Raw genomic sequence first — 14,744 nt, 5'->3', positions numbered from 1 at the left:
AGGGGGGCCATATTCTCTTCCTGAGGGGAAGTTTTATTCTTTCTGGTATCATTTCAAATGCTACTGTTGCTATCAGAAGCCAAACAGGTCCTAACTTTTCTTCCTAATGTTAATAAAAGGAGTAATAATTGAGAAATGTCATGAGTTGGTCATAGTTTAGCTTTTATTTTTTATTTTTTTGGAGATATCTCCAATTATCCTGCATCCCAAGGGACAGTTACTAATTGTGCTTCCTGCTAGTGTTCACCCCAAGGAATTCAAAACAGCAGCAAATGAAATCAGAATGGAGAAATAACAAATAGAGCTGGAAGATAAAGGAAAGAGAGTGACGTCCTGATTCTCAGGTGCAGAGTCCTTTCAAGTTGAGGAAATTGTTATTCTCCTACAATGCAAGCTGAGAGGAAAAAGCAACCAACATAAATAACTCCTTGCTGGTAAGAGAAAGGAACTCCAGAAAAATCCAAAGCACATTTACATCCTGAAGGTATTCCTGCCCTTGCTCCAGATCTCTCTTGTCATCTCTTTTCATTCCCAAATGCAGGCTAGGTCTCTACCGAATACATCCCCTGACTGTGGGAAATGGATTCAAGCCGCAGAAAAATTCCCCAAATGCATACATGCATGACAGTGTGCCAAAGAGCTTTGCCCTTCAGATTTGTGAAGTGGTGGAGTCTGCCCCAATACGTACTGAAAACAAAGGCAGGACGGAGGATTCCTGCCAAAACACCATGTTATAAGACAAGTCCCTCTACAAAGGGATGGTAAGAGAAAACCAGACTGCGCTAATGGAACTTTGTTACCATCAAGCACCGTACCACAAAGCAGAGGGATGGGAGAAGGTGAGTGCTCCTCTTATTACTGGAAATGAGAAGAAGCCTCAGCCCAGCATCCATTAAGCTACACATCTCAGTCATGCAAGAGTTCTCCTTGGATGAGGCAGGAAGGATCTGACCAAGCAAGGCTTTGAATCTGTCTGCAGGACTAGCTGTTTGCACGGACTGCTGATTGCATCAGGGGAGGAGGGGACGAAGGCAGCAGACCCCAGGATGGCTCTGTATTTAACAGAAGAGGGGGAGGGAAAATATAGCTGTGGGAAGAAGGAACTGCATCTTGCTAGGCAGTGGTTTCTGGAGAAGGCACTCTGTCAACTTATTCATATGCACAGCTGTGATAATTACTTTCCACTTCCCTAGCTCACATGCAGTGCCTACCTCTGTGGGAGGCTTTTCCTTTTGCTCCCACGAGAGGAATGATTTTTGGTGTCTTCCACGTGCTTACTGAGCTGTCTCCCATTAACCAGACTGAAACAGCAGAGACTGTAGGCTCTCAGACTACCCTTGTAGCACTACCCCCTCCCCGCATCATTCTCTGCAATCTGCAATTGATTGCTGCAAGAAGCAAAACACTCCAGCAAGTTAGACATCACCTTTTGACTCAGCCACACTTTTTTTCTGGACTAGCTGCCTTTGTAAACCTTGCTGGGCTTTCAGGTAATGCACATTCACAGCCCTGTCAACCTGAAACCATGTGTCTTAATTGCTCACGTTCAAGACAACCTTACCTCCAGCCTCCACTGCTCATTCTTTCTAATAAATAAATATATATATATAAATATATATATGACAACGATCATGAGTGGCTGTTAGGGATTTTTGGCCAACCTCTAGACTGTTATTTGGGCAAAACTCTTCCTGATATCAAGCTGTCCAGAGAGTGAATCAGATTTCAGCATTTAGGGCAGTGTTATTTATGCCACAGAAGTGACCTCATAACATTTAACACTTCTTGTCCTGTTTGTCTCCTTCTTTCAAGGCACTACAGCCTACTTGACAGATCAGAGCCCTGGGACACAGGTTTTACTCTCAGCTTTGGATAGCTGGGTGAACTCAAGCAAAACATTTTCCATCTCTTCATCCCCTTTTGTAAAATGAGGGCTGCCTTTGTAAGCACTGAAGGGTCTACTGATAAAGAGTGATGCAGAAGAGTCAGTAGTATTATTATTACTTATTCTTGCATGGTCTTTCTATTATCCGTCCTGCAGCAAGATCTTGTCATGGGGAGAGATGTACTAGAGGAAAAGCTTAAATACTTTCTACTTGCTGCACCTTTATATATTGGTAGGGACATACACTGGCAATATCCCACCTGCCAATAAGTGCATTACTTCCCTAAGCAATTTAGAAATTGTAACATTACTGTGTGAATGTGCTCATCTCTGAAATGCAGCTGTTTCTGGTGTTAGATATGAGAGGTGGCCATAGCAGCTTGCAATGAAGCCTTTAAAAAAAAAAAAAAATAAAGCAGAAGAATGGCCCTGATTCCTTAGTGTTTTCTAAGTCATATTATCATTTGTGCTTGAGGTACTGGAATGTGAACTGCTCAGTGAGGATTTGCTAGCGTTTCAAACCCCTGTCACAAAAGAAAAAACAACTTCACAGGAGGAAGACAATGAAGAATGGGCCCTGCTGTCAATTAGACAAAATAGTGAGAGGAACACGCTGACAGATTTACACCAGCATGTGGACAGGGATAATGCCCTTGCTCTCTGTGTGCATATCCTATGAAAGGATGCGGGCGGCTGTGGTCCCCAACATCTAGTCTGAAAAGCAGGTGCTAATGTCAGGCGGGGGCATCCTGAAAGGGATGCTCCCTCCAGCCACTGTCTCCTCCTAGCACTCCGGATACCTCTTGGAGATCTCCCAGGCAGTGAGGAGGCTAAACTGCTTGGTCAAAATGCTTGGTAAATTTCTTCATGAGGTCCGAAAAACTCATCCCACAGTGATGAGAGCTAACCACACATACTCTGGGCATACGGTGGCGTGCTCCTTGAGCACAGGAGCTGCAGACTGGGAAGGTAGCTTCAAGCAGTCAGTATCTGTTAAGGGTAATGTTCAGTGTGTGCTGTTTATTAATAATTTCTCCTGTGTAGGAAGCCTCATAAAAATAGAACATAAACCCCTGTCATTCCTTCCCTCCCCCCAGCTACATTAAAGTATCATTACAGTCACACACATAAAAGAACCAGGCATTCAAGCACCTCACAGCCTCTGCAGGGTAAGGTTACTGAGGCTCCTGGTACCCCTGCAGTCTAGTTGCCAGTCTCTCCTTACCCTTTGAACTCCTCTGCATTGTTGTCCACTCCTCTGCTGGCCTGTATCCCCGTGCACAGACAACCTCTGCAGAACCCAGAAGCAGGGTATACCTATTCTGTGACTGCTGCGCAGGCTTTGGAGAGCATGCAGATGCTCACACCCCTGGGATGCAGTCCTGAGGCAATGCCACAGCCACGCTTCCAGGCTTGGGATATGAAGAGCAGATTAATACAGACTTAAAACCCGCCTGAAGGTTGCCCTTAGCAGAGAACAGAGACACACAGTAGATGCCTCTCATCCTCTTCTTCCACTCTTCCCATTACTAATATTTCCTTTCTTCTGCTGACCAGTAAAATGACTTGCTGAAAGCAACTAGAGTTCAGCAGAAGTCTGATCCCTTCCGTAAAAAAGGAGTAGATTCTTTTCTCCATATTTGGGAGGGTAAAAACCCTCAAATATCTGATAATGTGGTGTGGGTCTTTTTTGTTTGGTTGGTTTTGTTTTGTTTTTTTGGGGGGTGAGGGTTGCCAATGCTTTTCATCCATCAAGGACGCAATCTGGTATTCCCTGTCTTCTTGTCAGCATAAGAGCCATGGTAAATGAGGTGACAGAGGTGATATAATAGTTCCAACCAGAGCATGTCGGCTAAGTCAAATATTTATGTATTCAGCTTGACAAACACTCCTTTCCTGGCAGAAACAAGGGACCAGCAGTGGATGTTGCTGCAGCTAACATGGAGATCGGTATTTTCCCAAATGAGTAATAAAGAATTCTTGGGGGAAACATTACAGCAGTTGGCTGTGCCATCCCAAATGAATGGCATGGCAAGCATGCACAGAAGCTGACAGGCTAACAGCTAACTCAAATGAACTAGCTCCAGTGGTGGCACAGAAGTCAGTTCAAGTAGAACTGTTAACGTAGATGATAAGTACGAGTGTTATCTCACATCCCTTCAAAGATGTTAAGTCAGTTCAGCCACTTAGTTGCATTTAATTGATAACTGAATCTGGCTCTTAGACTTACCTGGATTTTAAAACAGTGCAAGTTACTGATCAGAGCCATGCAGTCTATCTATATTAGGAGTTTGACTTGATATAGATTTATTGGCTCAAAACATTATTGAAGAAAACTGCTTGTAGAGGGGTCTTTGGCATGAGAACCAAGGAATTCTCAGAGAAAAGAGTGATTCCTCAGATTCTTTGCAAGTTCAGATGAAGGTTAGTGGTCCAGTGTGCATGGATATCAGCATGGGGCCTCAGGACAAATCCAGATACTCAGTTACTATGGTGAAGGGGGCCATGTGAGCACCTAGGCAGACACAGGCAATTTACTGGTGTCCTACTGGGAATGGATTTGCAAATTAAAAATCAGCAAATGAAAGACAAGGGCATTTGTGAGGATGCTGAACTGACTGAAGAGATGAAACTTTTCCTGGAGCAGCCCATCGGAGTATTTCTCAAACAGTATTTCTCATGGAGGGGTAAAAGAAAGGAAAGAAAGGTCTGAGCTTGGTTCCATCACTGAAGTAGAAAGAAAGGTAATAACCTCTACAGATCTGGAGAGGTACCTCTCTTTTGCAAAATGTCATCACGTATAGGGTCCACTAAGGACCTCAGTGCCAAAACCACACCTCTCCAGGAGGCAGATCCAAGAATGCTGCACAGAGGCGGTGCCCACGCAGGCACAGCAGCAAGAAGATGCTGGATGCTGAGGCTGAAGGAGGTGCCATCAGAGCAACTCTCGCACTGGAGCAGAATAGTGTGAACCGCTTTGGAGGACTGCCTGGAAATCGACATGAGAGAGACAAACAGATCGACAGCAAGGTCCTGAATTTTAATAGAATGGTCAGAATTTGAGAAAAACATCCAAAGCACAGAAAACCCCAAGCCTCCTTAAGATCCATAACATTCGAAGTGTCAGTTTTCTACTGGTCTTGAGAATGACAGAGATGCTTTAGTGCAAATGTAAATCAACCTCTTTAGTACTAATTGTCTCAGCAGCAGCCCATGACCATGCAAATCCTGGCAGGTGCATTAAGATGATCCACCAATTTCATGTGTGAAGCCAGGAGGAGTAACAGGGAGGACTAATTTGCCAATGGTAAACCTCCACCTAGTGCCCACTGAATTCCTACAGTAATTTCCCAGTTCATTGCAATTTTAATATTCCAAGACTTTTAAAAGGCACACAGAACACTAGCTTCAGGAAAATGTCACAAATTTGGAGTGGACTGCTCAGCCACTTCAAGGTACTGGAGAGATAATTTAAAAAAAAATAATACCTAGGGTCTTTACTGCCTGGATTCCTAAGCAAAATAGGTTTTCTGTGACCATATATTCTTTTATTTTTTCCTTCTGAGCATGTGTCTCTGTCTTTCTGTGTGTGCATGTGTGCGTATGCGCCTCTGTGTTGGTTCCTACTTTGTAACTAAGCCAAGTTTGAGTGAGTAATCATGATCTCTGAGAGATTAACCTCTTACAAGTTCCATGAAAATAGCTGGTGGTGTGGAACAGAGAGAACTTTGTAGGTTCTCCACTGAGGGAAAGACTTCAGAGTGAGCTGAACTCATTTCACACAGAAGTCTCCATGTTGGGGAGAGATGTTATAAAAGCCTCAGCACCGGGAGAAGAGTAGATCAGAACTCACATCTTGTCAGGCATTAGAAAATGTCACCATGACACAAATCTTTTGGAAGCCAAGTTTCATTAGCTCTGCAGCTCACAGACCCCCTTGTTTTCACCTAGAAGAGGGCAGGAAGGATAAGGTTTGTCACTTTTTCTTTCTTATTCAAAATCAGTTCAATTTCCCCCAAATACCCTTTCTCAGATGTGACTAATCATGGAAAATATTGATTCCCTTCTATCCCTGTCAGAAAGTTATAACTTCAGAGCACATGAAAATAACAGCTGATCAATGGACATCATTTCAGCAAAGGCAATAAAAATAATACCTGTGTGAGAAGCAGACTGTGAGTGTACACAAAAAGTAGAGCGCAGAAAAAGAACATTATAAAACAGAACAAATATATATTTATAAGCCTACAGCGGCAAAATGCCTAACTTAAATTAAAATACCGTATGAAAATATTACAAACCTACTAGATGAAGGATCAGAACGCTGTTTAATGGCTTTCTCATTGTTCAGTGTTATCTCTGTGATCAGTCGCTATCTATTGCTATTGTCAACGCTCATTTACACTAGTGGATGCATGTGTATTTGTGTGTGAGGACAGATGCACAAAATCTGGTGCAGATCCTCAGGTGATGTAAATTGCCATGGCTGTATTGACGTCAGTAAAGATACACTGATTTCCTCCAGCTGACAATTTGCTTTTCTGTATGTAAAAGGCACAGAAGCTAGGTGCTGTTGCAACTTTGCTCTTAGACACATACAGTAGGCAAATGCTCATGCAAATACATTCTCTCTCATATGTGCAAATACACATATTGCTTTGCAGTACACATTGCAAGTAACGACAGGAGATTTATACTCCTTCCTATGCTGAAATTTATAAACAGGATTGTTCCTGATCTGTCTGCCCACTCTTATCTGTAACAATATATCCCCACTTGCTTTGCTACAGATCTTAAAAAATACAGAGATGAAAGGGACTGTCCAGCATCAGAAGGCTGTTAAAAATACATTTAGGAAGGATTGAACTTTGATCTTAAGATTGTTAGTCCACTACTCTAACTAGGACCTTTCTGCCTCTTAAACAGAGCCATTGCGCACAACAAATCCAACTCTCATTTTCTCACCTAGGGCTTAGCTAAATGAAATGACAAATTCCAGAATAGATAAGAATATTATTACCTTGTTTCAGGATACTACTCTTTGGGGGGGAAAATTTAGATATATATGTATCTTAAAGGTATGAAAGGAAAGGAAAAAAAGGTCACATTTCAAGCTTTGTCTCCATAAATGACTATTTTCTCGTTTGCTCATTTGTTCCTACATGGTTCCATGGAATGTGGACCAAGCCATGATTACAGGCTACAGGTAATTTATGTCAAATGAAATATTTTCCATCTGTTACACAGAGGAATATTTCTGCCTTTCTATAATGTTTTCCTAAGGGAGAAACAACAAAAGGTTTCATACCAGAGAATGAGGGTGGAAAAAAAGGGAAAAAATAATGGAAAAAAAAATATCATTGAACTAAAAGAAAGGGGGAAAAAGCACCTAGGCGATTATAGGGAAACCAACAGCAAAAGCAGAGGGTCTATAAACCCTAATACAATACGATTGAGACCGTAGCTCTTTTTTACTCTTTCTACTTGCTTTACAACACAGAAGGAAAAAAAATAGAAGTGTAAGATAGGCATATCGCTACAATCTAACACATCCATTTATCTATAGGTACTTATAGATAAGTATACTGCATAAATATTTTTTGTTTTATCAGGCAAACACTTCCTTTGAATGAGTAGAGAGATGCCGAAATTAATCAAAGACCAAACTGCCCACTAGCAAGCTCTGGTCTGGCCTCAACCAAGGACTAGAAAAGCATCCCAAGGCTAGACTTCGCTGGCTTGCCCTGAATAAAAGTGCAAATAATTTTATGTAGGGTGCAGGTGGAAACGTGGACAGTCTGTGCCTCATGTAAGTAGCCACTTGCTGCATGCATAAACTGTATGTACCATGCCCAAACTGTATATTCCCATGTGCACATCTTTTTATGAAGGACCGGGAAGTATCAGTCACTTGTTGCAATCTCAAAGAGATGGGTGTCCTTCCGTGCTCTGTGTGTTGCAAAGAAAGGGACAACCAGCCCAAGAGTCACCTGGCAGAAATTCTCAAAGGTGTCTTTAATACCTTGTCATTTGGGGCATTTTTCCATGTACACAATTTCCAAACAGCTATGCATGAATTCTTCTGATTGCTAACAGTGTTGCCATGCAAGCCCATGGCTCCTGAAGTCCCCTGGTGATCCTTAACCTCGGGTCTGCCACGGAAGTGACACCAAGCGGGCCGATACAAAGCATGTGCAAGAAAGGTACCCTTGCCACCAGAGAAGAGCATCCTGGCTGCAGCAGAGCATACAGCTGAGTGACATAAAAATATCGCCAAGCACAACAGTCAGTACTGCACATAGACTCCTTCCCCAAGCTCCCAGCCAGCCAGTAAGACTTTCCATAGCAGCATTTTTAGGCTTTGATAGTGTGTTTCTCTGGCCAGGACGTTATATAGCACCATATTGCAGTCCTGTCCCCGTGGGGGGAATTCCTCATGCCATCTTCACTAGGCAATTTTGTGCCTAGAATTTCATCCTGAACTCCTCCTAAGCTGAGACTTTTTCCTTCTCTTGCCTCATCTGTGATCTCTTATAATATTGTTATGAATCATTAATTCCATATTCCTTCGCCTGGGACTTTATAGGCCCTGATGCAGATATGACGCAGGTGTGTTCGTACCGTAAAGAATGTCTTAGGCTGATTACCATGTGAATGGAACCAGTACAGATGTATCTTAAAATGGGACACAGTCGCAGAGACTCTACTTTTTCTCCTCCCATTGTAATCTTTATTTCATTCTCGTCTGAGCAGGGCTTTGGCATCCATGCAGCTATGCCAATGCAACCCCCTGTCGTTTGAAACCGGCTTACAGCGCTCTACTCCAAGTAACTTTTGATGCTGAAACTGTGCCTTGCTAGCAGGGATTTTCAGAACCCAGGGCAGCCCCAATGCAACTATTTCTGGTGTGTGAAAGCTCAAGGGAGTCAGACTCTGAAATAGGCTGGGGGAAATCTGAATCCAAAAGAGCGAAAGCAGAGGGCATATGTAGCACTGCTTGTGCACCCAAAGTGAACGGGATGGGTATCTGGGGTACATGGGCAATTCAGAGTTGCTCTGTCCTTTTATTTTTTTCCCTTTTTTCTTTTTTTTTTTCCTTTTTTTTTTCTTTGTGTGTGCTGGTGCAATGCGCAAATATAGCAAAATATGTTAATAGTAAGCCATAATATTTACAGTTATTGTTAGTACCCATTGAAATCTGTGGGATTTTGTCTAATGCCTTTACCCTGGAGATAATCCATAGAATAGAACATTAATGCATAGTTAAAAAGAGAAATTATGGAAAACAGCACCTCTGCATATGCAATATCTTCATTTCAAAGTTACATAATTGAGCTTTTGAAATTAAACAAAAATACAGCAAACAGCCTCAGACCACACCACCGACTAGATGCCTCTAACAATATCTTTTAAAACACGCCTCTTTAATAAGATAAAAAATACTGTCCTAAATTAGTACAAAATAAAATAGAATAGGTTTCAGCCTAATGCAAATCCAAATGAGCTCCAAGACCTCTGGGAAAACGTGATTTTAGCAAATTTCTTCCAAGAGTCCTAAGAGTTTGTTTTGCATGATGAGACGATCTTGCAGAGCAAACAGAGACTAATAATTTAAAGGATCTACTTAGCTTCTGTAAGTCGTGCCAGACAAATACTGCTTCTACACCTGCTTCCAGTGTTGGTGACGTGGTTAAAAGAAGACTTAAATGCTACGCTGAATGTTCGTAAATTGCACCTACGCCTTTCGATGGAAGAAACAGCAACTGAATGTTAACTATTATTTAATCGTATTAACCAAAGTCAGTTTTCCAGATAATGCACGGGCTCAAGATCTGAAGTCCTTCCATAGGCAGAGCTTCACTGAGAGACTTTCACCGAAAAAAAGACAGCAAGATTCAGGCCATTTAGACTTAATGTGCTAAATTCAACCCCGTGGCGTTTCTCTGATACTCAATGAAGGGTACTGAGGACTGGAAGAGAAGGCAGTTTTCTGATAAAGACGGGGAGGAAAATTTATACTCACGGCGTTTGACGATACTTTCGGGTGGTCCCTTAAGACAAGAGGCTGCCTCCTAAGGGTGATCTAAGCCATGCTAATTTAGCAACCTGTATTTTTGAAGCAAAACATTCCATGACGAATGACCTTATTTTTTTGTTTTTAAAGCTGTGAGGCGCTTATGCAATAGATTCCTAAGGTAGAAAGAGACAGATGCCACAGAATAATAATCAGCCTAATTCTTGCTCAGAGTCTCTGCAAAGATCTTTCTCCCTGTCTCTCCTTTCATAGGTAAGCTCAGGGCTACCTTTTCTCAGGCAACATGAGGCAACAATTAGTGTGCCTCTGCAAAACTCAGGAATTCTTCCCTTCTAGAGGAGGGATTGCATTTTTCTTCTCTTTACAAATGTAATTTTCTTATTAAAAAAAACACGCACACAACAGCAACAAAAATTCTATTTTTTGAGAGCTAACAACGAAAGTAAGACTGAACTTCTCTTAAAAAGATGATTCTGTTGTTTTTTCTTCCCAGCCCCTTGCAGAAGACTGCCCTACTTGACATGAATAGTCACATGTGTCCAAAAGCTCGGCTCTTCACTTCTATCCAGGGCTTGAGGTGAGCTGGGCTGCAAAAAAAACCTCAATCCTAGATCAAATGGAGCAAAATCCCTGGGCTGTCTGAGGTGAGACGGGGCACCCCCAGTACATTTAAACATGCTGCACAGAACCTCCTGTTTTGTGAGAGGCAGAGGAAATCCCATCACCGGGCTGTGATTGCCGGGCACTGCCTGGGTGCTGCTTTAGCCCTTCATTTCAGCCACTGCGTCTTGTCATGCTAAAACATCATTTCTGTTCTGTTTAGAGTGGCCATTTTCTGTAGTGAGCAGCCAGTTCTTATGCTCTTGGCTAAAGGGGAAAAAACAGAGGACACTGAATTTCAGGGTTCATACTACAGGGAAAAACACATTCAGATTTGCGTAGGAAGGAAGGAAGCGCAGACACCTAATCTGTGTAGGTATTAAAGTACATGTCCCCTGCTGTCACGCAAAAGCCAAAATACAACTCTCAGGTTGGCCAGCTGGATCACAAGGGATACTGGGCATGCTGTCAAAAAGGCGGTGAAAGATCCTCCACATTCGAGTTGCCTTTAAGTTAGGTTTTGCAGTCCCTTTGATTTCCTTCTGACAGTCAGAGATGAGAGAGGATGAAACCCGGTGTACACAATCAGTGGGAAAAAAGGGAACCGGCAGGAGTGGGAACTGTAGACTGTTTTGCATCTTTCCTATTTCCCTTTCTATACAAAGACTTCGGTTTGCCTATGCTATAGAAGGAAACAGAAGCAGTCTATTTCAATCTTCGTGAGTGAAGAGCGCTGCAGGGATTGCTCTGTTATCCCCAGCAGCAGCCCTGACTTTCCACAAAAAGGCTACATCTATGTATCCAGCTCTCTGTTATTTATAGATTGTGGTACGATCTGTCAGCGATCACCTGTGTTCTTAACGCACTTCTCTTTGTGCCTTTTGATACGAGGAACAGATCCACGATTCTCGTCCCAACCAAACCCCACTAGAAAAAAGCTTGGATAAGGAGGAGGCATTTAGACTTCTGCACCGAAATTGATTCTTCAGTCTGGGCAATGACATATGTTAGAAACTCTGCTCGGAAGGAAGGAAAGCCCTTGCTAATACGACATTTCTAACAGAGCCTTCACTGCAGGGGTTCACTATTTCAAAAACAATGAGGTTGATTATGCATTTTTATACGCATTTCTCACTGTTTTCAACCGAGTGACTTCAACCAAACCATTCCGGATTTCGAGCAGCATGAGCTCAGGATCTGGCCCCACGTCTTTTTAAAACTTCATCCACTGCATGATGAATAAGGGCCAGATCCTGCAAATGCTTACTACCTGTACCAACACTCTGTGTATTTTAATACACACGCTTCCTTTAAGGTGTGATCGCAAAATTGAATCATTACGGTGCAGTATTTTAGGAGTACGGACCCGTCTTTTGGGATTCAAGCATGCCTTGACCGTACGTAGTCCTTTACTAGTATTTCTTTTAATAGTAATTTCTCTACTGATTTTCACAGAATCATGTGGTAGATGCCTTGCTGTTGTGAAGTGCTGTAACTCTACTTACACCGGCTGAAAATCCAGCTCCATATCATCGCCACGCTTCTGTGCTCAAAGCCAAGACGACTGAGAAGGGGCCCTTTGTTTCAAAAGTGCCAAAAGAGATAAGGAAGACGTCTGGGGCCATCCACTGTCCTGCGTACTTTATTTTGGCATCACTATCAGCAAAGCAATAGGGCCCATTCCGGAAAGGAAGAGCAGCTCTAGTTGTACTACTTACACTAGCAAATTCCTCACGTGAGAGAAGCCACATCAGAAGCTGAGCACCTTCCCTCCCTGAGTTCCCTAACCGGCTTCGAGCAGACAACATCCCCCTGCCTCCCAAACGCCTAAACCAAGGCCAGCACCATGCCCTGTGCAGTTGTCATGACCAGCTGGCGAACTGACAGCATACACGGGACACAAAACCCAAGCAAATGAGACTCCAGGAGTCGCCTCTTCCACCAGCTCGAGTGCAGGAATGCTCACCCTTGTTTACTACACACGCACGCACACAGACCGCTATCAGCATCCAGCACTAGCAGTCACGCTTTCTGCGCTGCTAAAAAAACACTTGGTCCTTTTCATGAGCTGGTTCAGCATCGGGTACCACTCACCAAAAAGAGAAAAAACAACCCAAAAAAAAGGCAACCCAGAGCGATACGCATCCTAAATGTCACACATACGCAGGGCAGCTGTACCCCCGCCAACCCCCCGGCACCATGCGCACCCCCAGGCGTCCCCTCGCAGCGGGGAGAGGAGGATCCCAGCTCCCGGGGAGGAGCGGGGATGTTCCCCGGCGGGTCGGGGGGCTTTGTGGCGGATGCCGGTGACTTGGGGCGAGCAGGAGGAAAGGCTCCCCGCTGCCACGCCGGGCTGGCGTTTGCTCCACGACTCGGGGATCGGTGCCAGGCGAGGAGGGCGCGATGCTGGGCTCGGGCTGGCCACGGACACCTGCCCCTGGAAGAAAAGCGGTCAGGGGGGAGGCAGCACGGAGGAGGGGGAAGGAGCACGGACCCCCACCCACCCCTCAGCCCTCACTCACTCCGGTCTCCGGCCGAGGATGCCCTTGCCGATGGGCGGCGGGGTCTTGTGGTGGAGCAGGGCGCTGCAGCACCCCTTCTCCCTGCCCTCCTTCTCGGCGGGGGGCTGCTGCCCGCCCGCCCGGCCGCCCCCGGGGCCGCCCCCCGCCGCCTGCTGCTGGGGCTGGGGCTGGGGGTGCTGCTGGGGCTGGGGGGGCTCGGGCTGGCCCGGCGGAGGCGGCGGAGGGGAAGGCGGCGAAGGCGGCGGCGGCCCCGGGGGGTGCTCGGGCGGCGGTCCCGGGGGGCCCCCGGCCCCGGTGGCGGCAGGGGGCTCGCTGTGGGGCGGCCGCTGCCCGCGCAGGCTGCGGTTCTCGGTGCTGAGCTCGTCCAGCCGCCGCTCCAGCTCGTCGATGCGCTGCCGCTGGGTGTGGATGAGGCTCTGCTGGTTCTGCACGATGGCGGTCAGCTCCTTCAGGTACAGCACGGCGCGCACCGGGTTCTCCAGCAGGCTCTCCATGCCCACCCCCCCACACACCGCGCACCCCCCCACCCCCCTCTCCCCTCTCCTTCTCCTTCTCTCTCTCTTCTCCCTGCGCGGACCCCGCGGGCCCCTCTCCGCCCGCCGGCCCGAGCGGCGCCTGGCTGCGGGGAGGGCGGGCGGCGGGCGCGCTCCCGCGGCCGGGCAGGCGGGCGCGCACCCGCCGGAGCGAGCGCGCGCGCGCCTGGGCACGCGCCCGGCCAGCGGCCGCCGGGGGGAGAGGGGGGGGGGGGGCGAAGCCGTTCCTATTGGGGGGGGGGCGCCGAGAGCCCGCCCATGGCCCCGCCGCGCAGGCGCCGGGGGATGGAGGGGGGCGGGCGGGAGCTGAGGGGGCGGCTGAGGGAGGGGAGCCTGAGGGGAGACCCTGTCACTGCCCCTGTCCCTGTCCCCGTCCCGGTCTGCCTCCCTCCCTCAGTGGCGTTCCTGCGTGGTGCCTTTCTATGTTATGTGTATAAATTCCCGTCATGACTTAGTGGTTTCTTTTATTTTTATTATTTTTTTTAATTTTTATTGTTTTTTTTTCTGTTGGTTGCGCTTAAGCAAAGCGGTGTAATTCGAGGTGGTGGTGGCTGCCCTGCTGGTAGCGGTGCTGCTTGGTGGTGGTAGCACGCAGCGGGCAAGGAGCTCCCCAGGAAAATGGGGGAACCAGCGGCACCCCCATGAGCTTGCTGCTTCTCCAAATCCTTGGTCCCCCAAAGCCTTGGTTCCCCAAAGCCTTGGTCCCCCGAAGCCCTGGTTTCCTTCAGCTCCTTGGGAAGCAAACCAGACAAAGTGCGGAGCTCTGCCTGGGTGTGCAGGTTGCATTTCTGAGCAGGTGATATCCATTTCTCGCGAAATGCCTTCCCTTGCCCTTCCTCGTGCACGTCTCTGAGTTCACAGACTTACAGACCCGGGTCTGAGGAAACAACCCTCGTGCTTTCTGTCATGCTAAGTAGCCCAGGTAAAGGCAGCGCACTTATTGACAGGGACTCTGGTGCAGATCTGTGAAGAGTTTTGGTCACAGAGCAGCAACCTCAGCAATCAGTGTTGGCTCTGAAGGTCCAGGAGGGGCAGCAAGCAGTCACGCCTGATTTTAGGCAAGCCCATCACTAGATCTGACCGAGCATCAAAAAGGTGCAGGTCCACAGAATGAAAAGCAACTGTCCTTAAGCAGATCGTTTTGGGGGAAGGACTATTTTCATTTAGCC

General features: G+C 46.3%; 1 protein-coding gene and 1 long non-coding RNA gene across 6 annotated transcripts in view; one reads left to right on the top strand and one right to left on the bottom strand.

The window, feature by feature from the left end:
* IQSEC3 (IQ motif and Sec7 domain ArfGEF 3) overlaps positions 1–13,770 on the bottom strand; it is a 100,040-nt gene extending 86,270 nt beyond the window's left edge. For 3 of the 5 annotated variants that reach the window (XM_027467796.3, XM_027467847.3, XM_027467893.3), the window contains exon 1: positions 13,043–13,770. In XM_027467796.3, the coding sequence (XP_027323597.2) occupies positions 13,043–13,536 (494 nt within the window). In that variant the 5' untranslated portion in view covers positions 13,537–13,770. The remainder of the gene's footprint in view (positions 1–13,042) is intronic. The other 2 variants (XM_027467948.3, XM_038173458.2) reach the window with 2 other exon arrangements.
* On the top strand, positions 10,411–12,620 carry LOC140002732 (uncharacterized). The gene is made up of 2 exons (XR_011810028.1): positions 10,411–10,497; positions 11,976–12,620. It is a non-coding gene; the product is annotated as an uncharacterized lncRNA (long non-coding RNA).
* Positions 13,771–14,744: the final 974 nt, after the last annotated feature.

This window comes from Anas platyrhynchos, chromosome 1 (genome assembly GCF_047663525.1).
Source record: "Anas platyrhynchos isolate ZD024472 breed Pekin duck chromosome 1, IASCAAS_PekinDuck_T2T, whole genome shotgun sequence".
Classification (NCBI taxonomy): Eukaryota; Metazoa; Chordata; class Aves; order Anseriformes; family Anatidae; genus Anas; species Anas platyrhynchos.
The sequence above is the reverse complement of the archived record's forward strand: the minus strand, read 5'-3'. Positions and strand labels throughout refer to the sequence as shown.